The sequence below is a fragment of the Dasypus novemcinctus genome, chromosome 25 (genome assembly GCF_030445035.2).
Source record: "Dasypus novemcinctus isolate mDasNov1 chromosome 25, mDasNov1.1.hap2, whole genome shotgun sequence".
NCBI lineage: Eukaryota > Metazoa > Chordata > Mammalia > Cingulata > Dasypodidae > Dasypus > Dasypus novemcinctus.
The window spans coordinates 22,783,679-22,805,007 of NC_080697.1; the positions used below are offsets into that span (position 1 = coordinate 22,783,679).

Genomic DNA, 21,329 nt, shown 5'->3' on the forward strand with positions numbered 1-21,329 from the left:
AGATATCGTATGACCTCAGTGATATTAAATTAATTAGAATATGGAAATTCAGAGAGTCAGAAACTAGAAGATAGGTTGCCAGGGGCTGAGGTGGGGCTAGGGAATGGGGAGTTAATGCTTAAACTGTAGAGTTTCTTTTTGGGTTGATTGTCAGGCTTTAGTGATGGATGGTAGTGATTGTAACACAGCACTGTGAACATAGTTAACAGCACTGAATGGTATATTTAAACGTGTATAAAGAGGATTTTTAGGTTATATATATGTTACTAGAATAAAAATTTAAAAACCAACAACATAAGACTCTACCACACACACCGTGAACCCTGTTGTAAATGATGGACTATAGTTAATAGTACAATTATAAAAACACTCTTTCATGAATTGTAACAAAGGTACCACACTAATGCAAGGCATTAATAATAGGGTAGTATATGGGAACGCTATATTTTATGCATAATTTTTTTGTTAGCCTACAACTTCTCTAATAAAATAATTTTTAAAAGACAAAAATTGTATGACATCACTTACATGAAACACCTAGAAGCAAACTTCATAGCGACAGTAGTTTATAGGTTACCAGGGTTGGGGGTTGTGGTGCTAAGGAGAGTTATTGCTTAATGGGTGAAGAGTTTCCATTTAAGGTGATGCACAGTAGGGGTAATGGATATCAGTGACGGTAGCACAATATTGTGAATATAATTAATATTACTTCATTCTACACTTGGATGTGACTAAAATGGAAAATTTTTGAGTTGTATAATTGTTACTACAATAAAAAGATTTTTAAAAAAACAATTGTTCTATGCCATTCACCCTTTTAACTCAAACATTATACGAGAGGCAGCATGGCAAAACGGTTTAGAGCTGGGGATTCTGAAGCCAATCTACTGGAGTCTAAATCCAGTCTCCTCCATTCAACTAGCTGTATGATCTTGTGAGTTACTTAACTACTCTGTGCCTCAGTTGCCTCATTTGAAATATGAGGATAATCATAATACTTAACCTTGTAGGGTTGTTATGGGACTAAATATATTAATATGGAAAGCACTTAGAACAGTGCCTGGTATATAGTAAATACTCAGTTATCATTTTTATTCTATGATTTATTTTCCCATTTATAGAAGTATAAAAGTTGAAGATTAATTAAAGCACATTAAAAGTAGATATGCCAGGCAGAGAGATAAATGAACTGTTTACATAAACCTGAATTAAGAGAGTCACACTCAAGTAGGAAATTCCCTGCTAAGGACAACAAACATCTGGAAGGAATTAAATGGGGGGAAGGGGGTGGGTGGGTGGTGGTGTGTGAACAGAGAACACAGAGTGACTGTTGGAAGGAAATAATTCATTCTTGGGGAGGGCAAGGGATTCCAGAAAGGGAGGCTGCTCTAGTGTCATATAGCCACATGATTTGATGCCCAAAGAATACTTATCCCAAATAATGTCTGTTCTGATTAGCCAGACTATCTAAAATGTCTACATCATTCTTTTGAACTAATGCTTGCCTTGAAAAGACCAGTTTTAAAATGCAAATATACTAGAATAAAAAGGTATCGTTTATATCTGTGAAATTGACAGTATGAAAATTATAATATTCAGTGCAGTGAAATTGCAGCAAAACTGGTACATCCAAAAATCTAGTATTAAATATATATTGGTATAACTTTGGGGGAAGTAATTTAGGTATAATTTTTAAGACTCATAAAAATTTCAACACTTTTTGACCTACTAATCCAACTCCTGAGAACTGATTGTTTGGAAAACTTTCAAAAGAGGGGGATATTTATCATGACTGAAAAAAAATTTCAATGGTAAGAGAAGAGGCAAATTACAATGCATCCCCTTAATGGGCTGTATTGCAGCCATATAATGACAAAAGACCAAAATGAAGGGTGGGGATATGCTTATGAAATAATAATAAGTGGAAAACAACATAGAAAATCAAACAGTAAAGACTGGGTATGCATATGGATGGAGCTTGACAAGAAAATGAAAAGGAAAGCAGTGTTGTTTGTTGAAGGTTGTGGGATTGTGGAAGAATTTTTTTTCTTTCTTTTATTTATGTCAATACTGGTTGCGCAATAAACAATAATAAAAGACACAAATCAACTCCCTGGGAAGGGGTAGCTACTTGTTGGTCATCACCATATAGGCAAAGTTTCAGTCTAGTTTCCTGACACAGAGCAGAAGCCCTACTTCTGGCAGGTTCTGAGAGGAGGTGGCTGATGGGCAGTGTCTGGGCCTCCAAGGACACGGGGCACCAGAAGGGCTTGGGGACCACCTGGAGAAGGAAGGAGGGGTCTGTGGAGGTAGGAAGACAGTGGAGGAAGGGAAATTGCCTAATTCATGGTTTTCCCTCAGGCAGGCCCTGGGCAAATGTGGCCTTAAATCAAGCCTGTGATTTAAATCAAGTAGGAGAAACTACTTTCTCTCAGTCACAATCAGCCCACAATCCTGATTTTAACTTACAAAACTCACAGTGTTCTTACCACTTGTGATCATTTACAGTATCTCACTGAGCTTCAGGGTCACCATGAGAAGAGACAATAAAACATTGGACTTTCTGTTTTACAACTGTTGTGTCTCTAATATTTGTCAAGCAATCGGGTTGAATATTGAACAAACCCAATGGTTTTAGAATCAAATCCTGGTCTATGAAGTTTGCTTAGACAGAATTCCTGTGGTTATTTGGGCTTGCCCAGTAGACTGCCTACACCTTGGAAACCCACATTTAGAACACCATCCTATAAGGGGATATTGATAAACTACAGTGTGAACAGAAGAGGAAAACCAGGATGGATGGAGGCTTAAAACCTAGCCATGAGAGGAAAAGATGAAGGAACAATAGATTTTAAACAAGAAAACACTGAGCAAAGAGGTAATAACATCTTTAAAATTCCAAAGGGTCTTTGGAAAAATGTTTCACTAGCTCTTTTTGACCCCAGAGGCAGTGTCAGTGGATAGAAAGAAATTACAAGGAGGCAAATTTCAATACTGTCCCAACAGCTAGAACTAACTGAAGGTGGAAACAGGAGTATAAGCAGAGGCTGGGTGACCCCTTGGCAGGGTAATATTCTGGGAGATGCAAGTGCTGGGTGGGATAGAAGTTGAGGTGGATTTCCATGGTCCACCCAGGCCTCTTGGCCTCTAAATCTGATCTGAAATTACTTATCTCCTCCAGGGTGGCCACCAAAAGTGCTTTGCATTTCCAGAAGCATCATTGAACTACTGCAGCAGTTGGTCTTCACATGGCCTAAGCACCCTTGCGATCTGTTTTCCCCCTTCCCAGCCTGAGATTCTGAGGGAAAACTCTTTGTGAATTTTCTCATTGTTTGCAGAAAACTGTGTACCAAGTTCCCTTGTTCTCTTGGTCCAAGTTTCCTGAGGCAGAACTACTTCCATATCTCATCTGCTTCCACCTCCTACTCTGCCCCAGTTCTACTTCCACTAGTTTCCATTTTTCTAATGTGCAGAGCAGAGTGGAGAATAGCTGTCGACAACCCGCAGCTAACAGGGAATGAGTATGCTCTAGACCTCCCAGCACTAGGGCTGGTACTGGACCTGAGTTGGTACAGTGCACAAACTGCCAGTAGACCCAGGGATGCGCAATTATAATTATTAAGATAAAAGTCCCTCCCATTAGAATTGCGAAATGGCTGCTTATAATAAACAAAAGGAAACCTCTCCAAGAAGAAAGGGTGAGAAGTCACTGAGATGAGTTGTTTGCTGAGGAGGGAAATAGAGGATTTAGAAGAAGGCTTGGAAGGTGCAAAGAAAGGAGAGTATCAATCTGAAAGCCATCTGTACCAGCCCTAGATGGTCTTTGGCCGCAGCATGTGAGCTGGCAGGAAAGGGACCCTGACCTGAGGAGGCCATAAAATAAATGCTTGTTGCCTTGAGCCTGGGCTGTTGTTTGTTGCTGGCATTCCTTTGGGCAGTCTTGTGGGAAAGGACTTGGTTCTGGACATTTGGGCTCTTGAGTCAAGCCGCCTGGGTTTGAATCCCAGCTCCATGACTTACTTGATGTACTACCTTGGGCAATGTTAACAGCTCTTACTGGAAAAGAAGATAAAAATGGTACCTCCTGAAGTTGAAAGGACAGCAAAACACAACATATTAGGTTGAACCATGTGAAATTTCTGTTATTGACCATTACAACATACAAAAATGGCAATTTCACACGAGTCAACCTGAAACATAATGGTTAGGTTAGTGGTTGGTTCCCAAACTTGTCTGTACATTAGAATTCCTTGGGAATTTTTTAAAATTCCACATTCCAGGTCACATTCCAGACCAATGTAATCACAATTTCTGCAGGTGGGACAGTTTTCTAGGTGATTCTAATGTCCAGACAAGTTGGAGGACCACTGGCTTAGCACAGTACTTGAGATGTCAAAACATTCCTTTAACATTGGCCACCTCTACTTTTCATTCATCTAGCAGTTATTGAGCACCTACTGCTTTCCAGGCTCTGCACCGGGTCTGCCTTACCCGACCGGGGGACCGCCCCAGTATGGCTCATCTCTCCCTCTTCTCCTCCACAGTGTCCAGACCCCGCAGCTCCCCGGATGACCTGAAGGCCCTGACTCGGAACGTGAACCGTCTGAACGAAAGCTTCCGGGACTTGCAGCTGCGGCTGCTGCAGGCTCCGCTGCAGGCGGACCTGGCGGAGCAGGTGTGGAAGGTGCAGGACGCGCTGCAGAACCAGTCGGACTCGCTGCTGGCGCTGGCGGGCGCGGTGCAGCGCCTGGAGGGCGTGCTGTGGGGGCTGCACGCGCAGGCGGCGCAGACGGAGCAGGCCGTGGCCCTGCTGCGCGACCACACGGGCCAGCAGAGCGACGCGGCGCAGCTGGAGCTCTACCACCTGCAGGTGGAGAGCAACCGCAGCCAGCTGCTGCTGCGGCGCCACGCGGGCCTGCTCGACGGGCTGGCGCGCAGAGTGGGCCTCCTGGGCGAGGAGCTGGCCGACGTGGGCGGCGCCCTGCGGGGCCTCAACCAGAGCCTGTCCTACGACGTGGCCCTCCACCACACGCGGCTGCAGGACCTGCAGGTGCTGGTGAGCAACGCCAGCGAGGACGCGCGCCGCATGCGGCTGGTGCACATAGCCATGGAGCTGCAGCTCAAGCAGGAGCTGGCCATGCTCAACGTCGTCACTGAGGACCTGCGCCTCAAGGACTGGGAGCACTCCATCGCACTGAGGAACATCTCCCTGGCCCAAGGTAGCTGCCTGGCCCAGCCGAGCCCGCAGGCTGGCCTAACAGCCCTGCAAGAGGGGACCAGCCCTGGCCCCTCTCCAAGGAGTCTGTCAGGCCACTGGGACCCATACCCCTCTTTTAACTGTGGCTCTACAGAGCCCCAGAATTTTCTACTCCAGTGGCCCTGTGCCCACTCCCAGAGCCTGTACAGGTCTCTCCTCTGGGTAAATCCTTCCCAGGGTAGGGGGCGCCCTCACTGTCAACACTTCTAGACATGAAAACAGGCCAAGGGTGGCTGATAGGGCTTGGGGGGTGAAGGTGTACTCAGGGGAAAGAAGAGCGTCAGGCTGCAATGTCAGGGGAAACAGAGAGGGTCTCCTCCAGGGTCCTGTTCCAGTGTGTGGAATGCCAAGGAGTGAGAGAATTCCAAATTCGAACCTAGACTTCTGAGCTGTTAGGAAGATTTATTCATCCAGGTAGAGGAACATATTTAACAATTTATCTTAATTTATATTGGCACAAATGTGTAAATTTCCATTTCTGTTCTTGCCCTGGACCCCATAAACGTCAGTGCAAAGAGACCCAGCTTCCCTCTCTTCCAGCCCTAACAACCTGGTCCCCCAAACCCACTTACCCCCATTCCTTCCTGCTGCAGTTCATCCTGCGCATCACTGCCAGGGGCCTCTTTTTTTGATACATGCCTTTCCCACAGTACTCACCTGTTCAAAACCCACCAAGGATCTCCAAGTTCTGCCCAATTCATTAAGATCTCCTTAGCCTGACACTCAGTAATAACAATAATACCACTACTACCATGTGGGGCACTTTCTGTGTGGCAGATGCTGTACCAAATAAGTTACATTATGATGTCTTCCAAAGTGACTCTGTGAGGTTGTAGGGTTGCCACTATTTTATGATGAGTACATTAAGGTTAAGGACATTTAAATAACTTGCCCGCTGTGAGAGGGCCAGGAAGCAGGAGAGCCAGAATTTGGATCCAGGCCTTTTCAATTCCAAAGCACTAGTATGCTTTTCCTCGCATGTGGCCCTCGTCTGTCTTTCCTGCCTGCTTGTCCCCTGCTCCAGGGCTTGCAGACAGAACCATCTGTGGGGCCAGTGGAGCAATGTAAATCAGTAAAGTTATCAGGTGTCAGAAGTTTTTGGAGCAGCCACTATTCAGGACCAATTAATTTTTGCCAGGCTGAAGGTGGGCCCAGATTGACAAGGTCCTCCAATGTTTCAAGAGAAACCAGAAATATGAAATTTTACAGAAATTTTCTAATTTTTTAACTCTATGGACCAAACAAAACACATCTGTGGGCCATATAAGGTCGATAGCCAGAAAGCTTGTAACCCCCACCCCGTATGAACCATAGGGGCTAGTGGGACACATCTCACTGTCCCAGAAGCATGTCATGCTGTTCCCAATGCCATCCCTTTCCTTGAGCTGCTGCTCCTAAGTGGGATGCCCTCCTTCCTTTTCCTCATCACCTATCCAGATCCCATGGATCCTTCAATTTCTAACTCAAACCCACCTTCTCCAAGAACTCCTCTTGACCTTTCTAACTCACCATTGTCTCCTTCCTCTGAGCTTTGCCACTAATCTCAATCAACAGTACTAATGTATAGTTGTATTGTGCTTTACAGTTTACAGAGAGCTTTCATGTACATTATTTTGAGTTAAAGGGGGTTCTCATGACAGCCTGTGTGGTTGGCTTAAGACAGGCTTTATTACTGAGGGAGGAGTAGGATTCCTGCAGGAAGAAATGACTCAGAAAGGCTACCTGACTTACTCAAAGGCACATGCCTGCTAATGATGCAACCTAGCTAATGGTTTTGCTTTGTTTTGTTTTGTTTTTTCTCTCCCCTTTCCCACCCCGCACTCCCCCCATTTGTCTGCTCTCTGTGTCCACTCACTGTGTGTTCTTCTGTGTCTGCTTGGATTCTTGTCAGCAGCATTAGGAATATGTGTCTCTTTTTGTTGTGTCATCTTGCTGCATCAGATCTCCATGTGTGCGCTGCAGTTCTCCTTACAGGGTGCATTCCTTGTTCATGGGGCTCCCCTACCCTGGGGATAGCCCTGCATGGCATGGCACTCATTGTGCGCATTAGCACTGTGCATGGGCCAGCTCATCACATGGGTCAGGAGGCCTTGGGTTTGAACCCTGGACCTCCCATGTAGTAGGCGGATGCTCTATCTGTTGAGCCAAATCCACTTCCCCCAGCTATTGGTTTTTATTAACTGTTTTTTTGAGGTATACTTTACATACCATAAAATTTACCTGTTTTAAGTATACATTAAATGACCAAGCCAGGACTTTAATTTGAAAGCCCAGTGCTCATGCTATTAAACCATATTCTACTCTGATCTGTTCATCACCATGTCCCTCAGCTCCCAACAGTGCAACATACATACCAGAACTCACTGAATGTTTATCAAACAACTGTTTAAATCTTGAAATTGGGCAATCAAAGTCTTCTCCAGTGAAGTCTGGTTTTCTTGTCCTGGGTGGCTTTGGGCTTTCACATTTAAGAAATCAAAGGAAAGGAGAGAGTAGAATTCTACTTCAAAGCCATGCCCCTGGGATCTTACCTTTCCCCAGCTTGTCTTTTGCTTAACCTCTCCTGCCACACCAATCAGTTCAGGTACTTTTTTTTTTATTATTATTGTATTTTTTTGAAGATACATAGATCACAAAAAAATATTACATTAAAAAATATAAGAGGTTCCCATATATCCCCCCCCCCCCAACTCCTCCCACATCAACAACTTCTTTTATCATTGTGGCACATTCATTGCATTTGGTGAATACATTTTGGAGCACTGCTGCACCACATGGATTATAGTTTACATTGTAGTTTACGCTCTCCCCCAGGACTTTCAGTGGGATATGGCAGGATGTATAATGTCCAGCATCTGTCCCTGCAATATCATTTAGAACAACTCCAAGGCCCAAAAATGCCCCCACATCACATCCCTTCTTCCCTACCCCTACTCTCAGCAACTATCATGGCCACTTTCTCCACATCAATGCTAGTTTCTTCCATTACTAGTCACAATAGTTCTATAGTAGAATACCAGTAAGTCCACTCTAATCCATATTTTATCCCTCCATCCTGTGGACCCTGAGATGGTGATGTCCACTCTACTTCTATATGGAGAGGTGGCTTAGATCCCACACAGTTGATGGATATGATTCTCCTGCTTGGAGTTGTAGGCACTCTCGGTTCCCTGGTGTGGTGGTTGACCATCTTCACCTCCCTGTTAGCTGACCTGGCTAAGTCCAATGAACCGGAAAGTAGGAGTTGTAACTCTGCTGAGGCTCAGGGCCCAGCTGACACATGGACAGTCCAGAGATTCAAGTCTCCTGAGCATACACAAATCTCAGCGCCAACCACAGGTTCCGTAAAAGTGACAGAAGAGGCTTGTGTAGAAAGGTCACATCTGAGTCCAACTCCATCACACTCAGGAACACAAATTCCAAAGTAGGGCCCACTGACAAGGCACTGAACTCCAGAGCCATCTATCATGACCGTAGAACCTGTGTGTCTCCATAGCCCTCAAGACCACCAGTACCTGGGGTTTTATCTACTTTGGTTGTCTTTGGGATCCTGCTGAGGCATGCGTAAACGCAACCCCTCTGATGACCACCCAACTCTTTTTTGAAGACTCTTAGCCATTTAAACTCATTTGTCTTTACCATTTCCCCCTTTTATTCCAGGTCTTTTTCTAGTTGCATCACCACTTAGTGACTGGTAGTAATCACTTGGCGCCAAGGAGCCTCATTCCCAGGAAGCATGTCCCACTTTTGGGGAAGGTTATGCATTTGCATGCTGGCTTAGAGAATGGCCACATTTGAGCAACATGGAGGCTCTCAGGAGATAACTCTTAGGCACCCTGCAGCTCTAGGCCTAGTTGAAATTTCAGGCACACAGGCTCATAAGCATAGACATCAATTTCAAGGGCTCATCATTGAACCATTCTTCTTCACTGGTCTTTGCCCTGGCACCTGGGGGATTGTTGCTGTTCCATTGGGGAATGTGACAGAGCTCCCCGGGCTAGAAACTCAGCACTCCCTCAGTTGTTTGTAATTGTAACTACTATGAAAATACCCAACGAATATCTGAACATTTTTATATACTCTATGTACATGCCCTGGAGAACTCCCTCAACCATGTGTCCCCTATCAATAACACCCCATACCAGTGTTCCTCCCCTGCCATAGCTGAACCCCTCTGTGGTCCAAAACTTCTTCAAAAATGAAGCCTAATATATTGCCAAATTCAATTAATAGGAAAATGAAATAGTAATGATAGGTTTAAAGATTAGGAATAGAATACATACTAATTTAGAAAAACTGAAGTAAAAATAAATTGGGGTATTAAAAAATGATCAGGTACTTACTAATAGCAGCTACACTGAACTAGCCAGGCATATTGTCGACATTAATCCTCTAAATAGACATCAAAGACTGTTAGACCTCACACCTTACCAAAAGGTGTGCTTGTCCCCATTTTACAGATGAGAAGCCTGAAGCATGAAAAGTTTGGTAACTTCCCCCACTATTTCTTACATGGTTGGCAAGTGGTCAAGCCAATATCCAAAATAGAGTCTTTCTGGCTCAGACCTCAGATGCCCATGTTCTTGTCACTGACCATCCTACTTCCTGGGGTGGAGAGGTACCAACTATAAGCAATTGATGACAAGAAAAGAGAGCATGGTCCCATGGACTCCATTCCTGTATTGGAGGTCAGGCCCTCCCAGGCTTTCTCCCTTTCCTTCTTTTCCAGTCAAAAGGCATCTCAAGATGAGATTTCAGAGCCTCACCATGCTTTCTGCTAGTGTGTCCTCCTGGACCTCACAGAACTTTTGACACCTGGTTCTTTAATTTGTAAGTCCACTCTTCTTAGATCTAACTGAAATTGCTCAGGTTCGCTCATTTGCCAGGGTTCTTACAGTGGAATCTTTCTTTGCTTTTTAAATAAAGTTTCTCACTTGCTTCCCTTGAACTGAAAGTTTCACCTCAGTCTTGCCTCCCTTCCAGTCTTCAGGGTTTGCTTTCTGGATAGGCTCTTGGCTTTTCAGGTGACCACCACTCAGCCCCTCTGGCTCTCAGTATCACCACTGCATCTGGGGTCTCCCTTTCCCACCTCCCTCTTCCTTGGTTGCCAGGTACCCCATTGTTATTATTAAAGAGACTTCTGTTTGACTTATCTGAATGTAATTACCATTTGAGACATTCACCCTGACCTTTCAAGAAGGGGTGTTTTACCAAACAAGTTTCATGTGTTTGCCTATGACTGTTTGGAGAGATCTTTCAGCCTTAGCTTTGTCCAGTTCCTCTCATAGGGTCTTTAAAAACTCACACACACTCACTCACACACACTCACAGCCTTTGCCCTGTCCTGGGTCAGAATCCACAAATACTCAACTATATATAGTTTTCAAATACAAGCTTATTTATATTATTTTTTAGTTTGATCCCAAAATGTTTTTCATTTTCTCACTTCATTATACCATTTTCTATAGGTTTTCTCTCTAGTTAGCCTTTTGTGTACACCCACATAGATGTTTTCTGTTTTCTGTTTGGGGCATCAATCAGATGGCTTTGAAAGAAGCAGAGAACTTAAATCATCAGAGAAGGGACACGTACCAGGAGAAGGACAGTGTGAACAAGGGCTTAAAGGCAGGGCTCTCTAGCTGTATTCAGACGGCTCTGTTTGCAAGAATGAAACTTCATAGAATCCTAGAGCAGTAGTAGATCTCTGAGATCATCTCATACAGTGTTTTGCAGTTAAGGATCTGGAGACCCAAAGAGGAGGTATGACTTTCCTAAGTGAGACGCCTTGTCAGTGGCCCAGCTAGAACTAGAAAATACATCTCTTAATACATAAAAATGAGTTGTAAAACCAAATTTGCCTTTGGGCTACATTTCTGTTTTAGAAAAATATATATATATGTATATATATATGTGTGTGTGTATATATATATAAATATCATGTAGAAGAGTAGAGGGAGAGAGTCTGGCCCCACAAATAATTTTAAAGGGATGGAGTGATGGAGTGGGGCCTTGGATTTCAAGCTCAAAAGTTTGGACTTTAGCCTCTAGTCGAAAGGGGCCTGTTGAAGGTTTTTGAGCATCCCTGTGAATGATGTCAAACAATGCTTCTACTTTATAAAGACCGTGAAGCACAGACTGGACAGAGATTCCCTGGGTGGGTCGTATCATGTCCTGTAACTTCACCTTCCACCACTGATTCTCTCCTGGGAAGGGAGTATAGAAAATTTCATGCTGTAAAAATTAACAATAGCACCCCAGCCTCGCCCACCACCCCTTTGCCCTTTAAGGCTCAGAAAAAAGCATGCCGATCGTGGAGGCAGGAGACCGTATATCTTAGTCGGCCAGTCCACCATGACAGATACCATACAGTGAGTTGGCTTAAACACACAGATTTGTTGGCTCACAGCTTTAGAGGCTAAAAGTCCAAAATGAACACAAGGCTATGCTTTCTCTTGGGGTAGGCAGCATTCTGGGGATGACAGTCCTCCGTTACATGGTGATGTCCTCAGTTTCTTCTTGTGTGGTTTTCTCTGACTTACTGCTTCTGAATTTCTTCTGCTTCTAAAAGACTCCAATAATATGGATTAAGGCCCACCCTGATTCAGCTGGGTCACACCCTGGCTAATAGTGCACTTTCAAAGGGTCTTTTTATTTTCCTGGAGGTACTAGAGATTGAATCCAGGACCTCGTACATGGGAAGCAGACGCTCAACCACTCGAGCTATGTCCACTCCCCTCAAAGGGTTTTATTTACAAATAGGTTCACAACCACAGGGGCGCAGATTACAGTTAAGGTACATTACTCAATCTACCATACCAGAGCAGGGGGCAGTCACTGCACTTTTTGGGTGGAAGTCTCCTCAACTGAGAAATGGGGCTGCTAATCCCTGCCCTGTCCACATTCTCAGGGTTGTGGAGAGAATACTTGGAACAATGAAAGTGAGAGAGCTTTCATGACTGTAAGGGTAATAGATGCTGAGAGTTCAGTGCCCCAGTGACTTCAATGAAATGCAAGTAGAGAGTCTGCTCTGGGCCAATTAATTGAGGGACTCGACCCCTGTCATCTGCCCGAGGATTAGCATGGTTCTGATGATGATGTTTATGTTAAGATTTTGACCACTCTTCTACTGGCCTCAGGCCTGGTTCATCAGCTGTCATGATAATTTGTTCTTGGCGGGTCACTCCCTGGATTGCAGTGCACGCAAATTCCCCCACACTATCACTTGTTCCAGGATCATGGGGAGGGAGAAAGCATGGCTTTTTCCCTCCCTGTTGGCTGGTCCCCCCAAAAAACCCTGGTGTTTCTCCCAAATGCTCAGTCACATATTCTTAGCTCTGTTCGGAAGATGTTTTCAGCTGGACTGCCACAGACAGTCCAGGCAAGGGCAAAACTACACTGGGGGCAAGTGTGTGGAGAGTGGGAAAGAATGATTGGTGGGTGGACTCTGGCAGGGCACTGAGAGGGGAATCCAAACCCCCTGGAGAGGCAGATCAGTTAGGAGAAGCTGGTACACAGGCCAGGAAGCAGTAGTGGAGCGGCTCTGAGGCTGTTTTCACTATTCAGAAAAATAGCTCTGCTTCAGGAATTGGGACCCTCTTCCTCCATGTTCTATCCCCTCCCCATCCTCGGAACTGCTGAAGCAATGGGAAAGGATGAGAAACAAGACCATGTGAAAATTGAGACATTGAAAAGCTCGTCTGGGTACCACTGGGGACCACAGCTGCTACCACAGCAGCTTCTACTGCTCCTCACTCATTCTTTGACTCCTCTCAGGTGCCAGGGAGCCAGACTTCAGCCCTGCAGTCAGGTTGTCCTCCCAGTGGTCCCAGTGCTCAGGGGACCAAGTTCAGGGACACATCCAATGAGGGCATTGGGCTCAGTGAGCTCCAGGGCTTCCTCCGAGGCCTGGTTCTGGGTTTTGTCAGCAGTACCTGGGGAGGTGAGAAGCCTGAGCAGGAAAGACTGTGCTCAGAGAAAGGAAAGGATCTAGCTGATGTTTGGCAACACCATGAAGAGAATATGTTTGCTGATGTGAAGGAGAATTGGGGTCAGGAAATATGAAAATGTGAATTTGTGGGGTCAGATTATGACTGAGCTGCAGACAGAACAGGGGTGGCAGCACGTTGTGCAGTGAGGGCCTTCGGAGGCACGGAGTTCATTGGATACTTTTGAAGTTCTGGAGAGCTGAATCAGACAGTGAGATGCACAGTGGGCCAGAGAGAGAGACTAGAGACAAGAAGGTCTTTATAAAGGCTAGAGCAAGGCAATAAGGCCCCCGTGTGGGTGATAGCAGTGAGGAAGGAGGTAGAGAAATGCCAAGGGAACTGTAGACAAAGCCCTATGATAACCAGGGTTTGTCTGTGTGTGGAGTGGGGATGGTCGAGGAAAGGGAGGAGTCAAAAAAGGTCTGAGATCTCTAGCTTGGCTTTCTGAGAAAATAATAGTTCTGATGCACATCATGAAAAGTCAGATCCCAAGAGCACATGTTCCATGGGCAGCAATGATTTTTAAGTAGCACTTGGGCCTCAAGTGCTGATCAGTCAGGCCTCATGAGTCTCAGACTGACCCAAATTTTAGGTTCTTCTGAATCTCCTGGGCCAGCACTGCCTAAGGACGGGGCTAAGGCTGGGAGACCCATCTTTTCTGTCTACTCCAACTTCTCTCCATTTAATGTCTAGTAAAAACTCTTACAAACTACTTGGGTTTTTTAAGCATATCAATGTGTGGAATGATTTTTCATTCTTCCTGGATGACCAATTCAGCCTTGGCAGAATACTTTCAGATGTGCCTTAGAATAACCATAACCAATAAATGTACAATAGTCTGATAAAACATTATGAAAAGTCAGCTACTGAGGAGTCACGGAAGGCCTTACTGTTCGCATTAGTCCGCCAAAGGGGAGCTGATGCAAAGTACCAGAAATCTGTTGGCTTTTATAAAGGGTATTTATTTGGGGTATAAACTTACAATCACAAGACCCTAAAGAGTGTCCACCTCAAGGTACCGTAAGAGGTACTTCCTCACCAGTCTGTCGCCACATCTTGATGAAAGATGGCAGGTGATGTCTGTGAGAGTTCAGCCTTCTCTTTTCTCTTAAGGCTCCATGGGTCCAGCTCCTTCCAATCTCAGCTGTAGGCTGACAAAAGACTCTTCTCTCTTCCTGGGGCTCATTTCTTTCTGGAATCAGCTGCTCTGGTCTCTTCACAAGATCAACTGTAAACTATCAGGCAAATGGCTCAACTCTCCCCAGGGCTTCAGCATCAAAACCAAGTCCTCTCCTCTCATGTGTCTTTTTCTGTGTATCTACTTCTGTGTCTTCTTGATTGAGCATCCATTTATATAGCCTACCAAGGGGGGTGGGGACTTAACTGCATGCCCTAATGACATGGTTGAATCAAAGCCCTAATCTTAACATAACTTAATCAAAGCCATCTCAAATGAATCTGATATAATCAAAGTATATCACATTCAGAGGAACAGACCAGTTTACAAGCATAATCAATATCTCCTGTTTGGAATTCATAAATATACCAAACTGCCACACCATTCAAAACCTTTTTATAGCTATTATATCACTTAATGCAGGTGCTCCTCGTTAAACTGCATAAGAAAGGAAATTTTATCCACATTTTGTAGAACCAGGACCTGAACCTGAGATGCTTTGTATCTATACTCAACTCCCATGTCCCAAATTCTCTTTGCTACCTGATGCCCAAGGACTTGAGGTTCCACCACTAGAGTCATTCCACTGTGCAGCATTCTCCCTTGGCAAGTTAATTCTTGGAGGATCCATGCATTGAGTCACATCCACATCAGAGGGAGGAAAGGAGCCTCTAATCCATGTCCAGCTCAGTACCTAGGGTCCTGGGCACCGACTGGGGAGGTCCAGATGATGGGGAGAGCTAAGTGAGAAAGGGGCAGCTCTTTCAACAGTGAATACAGCCTCAGAACCACTTCAGTACTGCTTCCTGGCCCATGTACCAGCTTCTCCTACCTGAAGAAGGGGCTAGATGGGCAGGTCTAGCCTCATGGCTAAGCTCGGTGGTGTGCAATGATACATGCACCTCTCTCCATTACCTTTTCTACAGCCTTGACCTGGTGGGCTGTTGCAGGAATGGGAGTAGTAAAGCACATTTGTTTGTTGATTATGCCTTTCGTTTGTGGTATGATGTAGCAATTTGATATTGTTTATGAATTCCAAAAATAGATATTGAATTATGTTTGTGAACTGGTCTGTTCCTCTGGGTATATTAGACTCTATTGATTAAGTCTTTGATTGGGTCACATCAGTAGGACCACCAAGGGGAAAGGAACTCACAGAGAAACTGCACTGCAGAGAAGGGAGGTTAGAATTTAATGCTGGAGCACCAGGAAGTAAATAGAGAAGCAGATAAGTGAAAAAAGAGAGAGGCTACGTTAGACATGGCAGAGTCCCCAGGAAGAGAGATGAGCCATTTACCTGATAGTTTAAAGCTGCCTCATGAAGAGAACAGAGCAGCTGAGGCTGGAGAGAAACAAGCCCCAGGAAGAGAGATTAGACTTATCCCAGCTGATATTGAAAGAAGCTGGACCATGGAGCCTTAAGAGGAAGAGGAAGCCTGAACCCTTGCAGACATCAGGAGCCTCTTGCTCTAACACCTGGCAACAGACTTTGGTGAGGGAAGTAACATGCTTTAGGGCCTTATGACTGTAAGTTCCTACCCCAAATAGATGCCCTTTATAAAAGCCAACAGTTTTCTTGTACTTTGCATCAGCACTCCTTTGGCTGACTAATACAGAATTTGGTACCAGGAGTGGGGTAGTGCTTTTGCAATTACCAAAATTCTGGAATGGTTTTATAAATGGGTAAGGGATATTTTTTGGAGAAATTGTGAAATGTTTGATGGAAAAGACCTAGAGGGCTTGGAAGAGACTTTTTATGATGCCTTAGGAGTAAATGATGAAACTATTATTGGAAACTGGAGGAAAGGTTATCCATGTTTTAAAGTTGCAGAGAGGGAGCAAATGTGGCTCAAGCAGTTCAGTACCTGCTTCCCACATGGAAGGTCCCAGGTTCAGTTCCCAGTGCCTCCTAAACAAAAACATACAATAAACAAAACAAATGAAAAAGCCAGTTCAGGGAGGCCAATGTGGTACAGTGGTTGAGTGCCAGCTTCCCCATATGAGGTCTGAAATTCAATCACTGGCCCTAGTACAGCAAGAAAAGAGAGACAGAGACAGAGAGAGAGAGCTGCAGATAATTTAGCAAGATTAACTCCTGGTGTTTTATTGAAGGCAGAATTTGAAAATGGCAAGCCTGGGCCTTTAGCTTAAGAACTTTCCAAAGTAAACTTGGAGAATGCAACTTGCCTTTTCCTTGCAGTTTATAGCAAACTGCTAGAGGAATGAGATAAGCTGAGGACTGAATTTTTGGGCACAAAGAAAACAGAAACTAATTCCAAGCCTCTGGAAATCAAGCCCCCAGATAATACTGCCCCATTTGAGGACTTAACTGAACTTGGAACTTGAAAATCAGAATTGAAGGTGAAGTTATCTAGGAAAGACTTGTGGAAAGTTTTACTGTCTGATGGCTTGGATCCCTGCTTCTTGCACGTTAAATCAACAAGCTTTTTGAGAGAGCTGTATAAACAAAACTACTGTCAACTTGGACTAAAATGGACATGGAAGGGAGAGATTGAAGGGGAAATGACCTCAAGAGGAAAACTATAGAAACTGGGATCTGGAATTAAGACATCTCTTTGGGCCAAAAGAGGAACCCCATCCATGTGTACAGAGAGTGTGAGTTTACCCTGGCAGTTGAAGAGGGTGGATGTTCCTACCTGCTGTTCAGGGAGAGTTTTGCCATCCCACAGTTCAGAGAGGGTGGGGCATATTCCCCAATGATTAGGGAGGTTGGGGTCACCACCCCATATGTCTGAGAAGGGTGAACTTGTCCCCCATGAATTAGGGAAGGCCAGGTGGTCAACTCGTTGCTCTGAGAGGGTTGGACCTGTATGCCAAAGGTTAGGGAGGATGTTGTCTTCACTTCACTGTACTAGTGGGGTTAAGACTCTAACCCAAAGATTAAGTAAAGTGTGGCAATCACCCCAATGCTCTTGGAGGGTAAGGCTAGAACTTGGTCACCACCCAGATGTTCAATGAGGGTGGAACCAAGAAAATGGCCATTGGGAAAGCCTGTGGAAAGGATGGGTCCCCATGTGGCCCCAGGGAGAAGAAACCATCATTTAAAAATGACTCTCAGACTATGACATCTAATGACATATGCCCTGCAGTTTTACAGGAATGTAGAGAACCCATGACTCATGATTCCCTCCCAATTTATCCTTATTGTATTGCAAGTGTGTATCCTCTATCTGTCCATTTGTATATTGAAAGCAGGTGAATGGTTTTATAAGTTTCTGAGGCCTACAGCCAAAGTGGACTTTGCCTCAAATCAAACTGTATTTCTTTAAATTGATTGTGATATGATTTTGTACTTAGCATTGTATTGATATAAGGGTTTTTTAGTATTGTAAAGTCTTTTTGGAATTCAGAGGGTGGAGTGTAGTAGTTTGATATTGTTTATGAATTCCAAAAATAGATAGATACATATGAACTTAGACATGTCCCCAACATGTTGTGTCTCCATTCTGTCACTGGAAAAGTGGGATAAACGTGGCCAGTCTTACTTTGCTTTTCTTTGCAGAAAAGAGGAAGATGGCTACAAAATGGGGTCCTACTTGAATGATTTATATAATTTGTGAATTTTTAAATTGCTAATAACTTTCCCCCATGCACATGCCATGGAATTATTAACCAGCTGTCAACTTTGGTTAGAGTTTGAGGACAGTGCCAACTTTTCAAATGTATCAGTACATCTCAGTCTTAGCAGCATGGTTGTTTTGTGTGTTAACAGCCTCTGGTTGCATGTAGTCATTCATTTATCAAATATTTGTTGTGCAAGACACTACTGCTGTGCTGTGGGGGTACATCTGGGCATTTTTTCCTGCTCCTTTTCCTCTCACAAAGCAACTTAATAAGGTGGAATCAGGAGTTGAGAACTTGGAGTCTTCTTCACAGCAGGCACACAGATATAAAGACACAGTCCTGATCCCTGGGAGCTAGCAATTTTATTAAGAAAGAGAGTGCACATTCACAGACAGAACTAGACAGTGTGAGATAAATGTCAAATGGTACAGAGGACACAAGCTCAAGCAGGTTGCACACAATTTCTACAAGAATAATTGATCAGAGGCAGTTTTACCAGGAGGGTGGGAATGAACAGCCTTAGGGGGCAGGCAGTGGTAGGACACTGACAGGGCAGGCTCCCTGTCACCACAGCCTGGGAACAGCAGGCACAGTGACACGGTGGCAGGAAGGTGAAGTGTGTTCTGGGAACAGTGAGATATCTAGCTTGGCGAGTGCAGCTGACTTGGGCGGACAGAGCGGACACACCTGTCCTTCACTTAATAGATAGCTTTAATTCAGACAAACCTCTGCAACACCCAGGGTTGTTGTGGGGACTAAGTACATCACATATGCTAAATCATCTGCCAGGCTGGAGCCTCCCCATGGCATAAAGCCCCACTGAGGCAGATAGGAACCATTCAGGTGCTCTAGCCAGTGATGAGAACAGGACACTGGCCTCCTCCCTCTCCTTCACCCAAGTTTAGCCAATCCTGTCTCTTCTACTTTCTAAACAGCTTACTTCCCTTCGGACCACTACTTCCCTCATTCAAAGCTCTGCCATCTCTTACCTGGGTTGGAGCCCCCTCCTCAGTCTCCCTGCCTCTAGTCTCCCTCTATGCCAATCCATTTCCCACCTTGCAGGCAGAGCCTTCTTTCACATGTGCAGGTCTCGTCCTGCTCTTCTCCCAGGCCCCCCTTGTGGCCTCTGCTGCCCTCAGAGGAAAGCACAACATGTAGGCCTGGCCTCTGGGGCCCTTCACTTTCTCCTCCAGTGGACCGCAGTGTCCTATCCCGTCAGGGCTTACACATCTCTTTCTTTCCTTTAAGCCCTTTGGGCACTTTCCCATTGCCTGGAATTCTCCCTTTCCTTCCCACCGCTCTCTTTACTTGGTTCCCTCCTGTTCATCCTTGAGATTTCAGTTTGGATGTTGCTTCTTCTAGGAAACCTTCCTTGGCTCTCCAAGACTGGCTTAGGTGACATTCTATGTGCTTCCAAAGCTTAAAGCAGACCCTTCCTCTCTTTAGAAAGGGAGTTTTGTTTCCTCTGCAGACTTGCTGTTCCAGAAAGTAGTCTTCTTTTTTTTTTTTAATTTATTTATTCCCCCACACATACCCTGTTGTTTGCACTCACTGTCTGCTCTCTCTGTCCATTTGCTGTGTTCTCTCTGTGTCTGCTCATCTTCTTTTTAGGAAACACCAGGAACCAAACCTGGGACCTCCCCATGAGAGGCATTCAGTGGCTTGAACCACCTCAGCTCCCTGCTTTGTTGTGTCTCTCATTGTCTTTCCTCTTTGTGTCTCCTTGTTGCTTCATCTTGTTGCGTCAACTCACCACATCTGCCCATTGCGCCAGCTTGCTGTCTTGCTCATTTTCTCCAGGAAGCACTGGGAACTGAACCTGGGACTTCCCGTGTGGTAGGCAGGAGCTCAATCGCCTGAGCCACATCCACTCCCAGAAAGCAGTCTTCTAACCTGAGTGCTCTTTGTAACCCTTTTAGGACCACCAGGACCCAAAGGTGATCAGGGGGATGAAGGAAAGGAAGGCGAGCCTGGAATTCCTGGATTACCTGGACTCCGAGGTAATAGGGATGCCCCTGGAAGAGACCTGGGCATACCAGGAATGGGATGAGTTCCCAAATCCATCACTGACCCTCTACTTTCTCCTGGTAAATGATGGGTCTCCTTGGGATAGCACTTAACCCAATTTCAAATTCCCTGTCCTAAAACACTAATAGGTTGTTGATGTAACAACAGGATGGAGCAAATACCTTTTCATAGAAAGTGCAGGAATCTGAAGAAAAAGGGTACATGAGAGGCTCATTGCTCCCTAAAACCACTTCCTGCCCCAAGGTCAGTGTCTGTGTGACCAGGACCTTCAGAAGGAATTGGAAGTGATCTACAATCCAGACCAACCTCTCAAGTATGTTTTTCCCCTCTAAGTGTTTCCTGAATCACCCTTCCACTCCTCTTGAACCTCCCCAGATCTATGATTGGGTCATGAGCATCTCTCTGTATTAGCCAGGCTCCTCCAGAGAAACCAGCAGGATGTGTGTGTGTGTATGTGTATGTAGAGATTTATTTTGTAAGGGATTAGCTCACATGACTGTGGGAGTCGGCAAGTCTGAACCCCATAGGGCAGGCTGCAAGCTGGAAAGTCCACTAAAGGTGATGCTTCCCCAGGGGAAGCTGGCAGGCTGGAAATTCTGGAAAGAACCAATGCCAAAGTGAAAGTAGAAAATCGTCTTCTGATCTCTGAAACATCCAGTTCTGGCTTTTAAGAACCCCAACTGATTGGATAAGGAGATGCCCCACATTGCTGAAGGCAATCCCCTTTGTTGACTGTAGATGCAATCAACTGATTATAGATGAAAATCCCCTCTACCTGACACCCTCACAGTAATAAGAGGGCCAGAGCTTGCTGGACCAAATAACTGACCAGTATAACATAGTCAAGTTGACACATGAAATTAACTATTAATTAATTTCCCATCCAGCTGCACCCAGCAACAGCTCTGAAGGTCCAGGTGTTGGTGGGGAACTTTTTGGCCTTTTGGAAAGAGTATGTTCTTCTTAAACTCAGGAGTTCTTCTTAAACTCAGGAGTTCATGTTCAGTTACTTTACCAAACTTTTCATCCCAGTCCATCCATTCCTGAGCTTCTGCTAGAGCAACATTTTTGTAAGAGATGATAGTGTGTTCTAAATGATGGAAGAAGAGAAAGAGTTTATGGGGGGAAAGGTGGTTGGTTATTTGTTTTACTCATTATTCCTCCAAACAATCTCCATCATAAATCTCTAAGTAGAGTTACAAACGTAGGAAAGGAGGCACAGCCCGGCAAAGGGAAAGCAGCAGTCTGGCCTCCACCTCTCAGGTCAGCTCCCCAAACTCAGAATTGGGGATGCCTC

At 44.9% G+C, this 21,329-nt stretch overlaps 1 protein-coding gene across 1 annotated transcript in view; it reads left to right on the forward strand.

The window, feature by feature from the left end:
* Window positions 1-21,329, forward strand: part of SCARA5 (scavenger receptor class A member 5) — a 120,589-nt gene that overhangs the window by 57,194 nt on the left and 42,066 nt on the right. Inside the window, exons 4-5 of the mRNA XM_058287801.2 lie at window positions 4,545-5,219; window positions 19,924-20,004. Of these exons, the coding sequence (XP_058143784.1) occupies window positions 4,545-5,219; window positions 19,924-20,004 (756 nt within the window). The remainder of the gene's footprint in view (window positions 1-4,544; window positions 5,220-19,923; window positions 20,005-21,329) is intronic.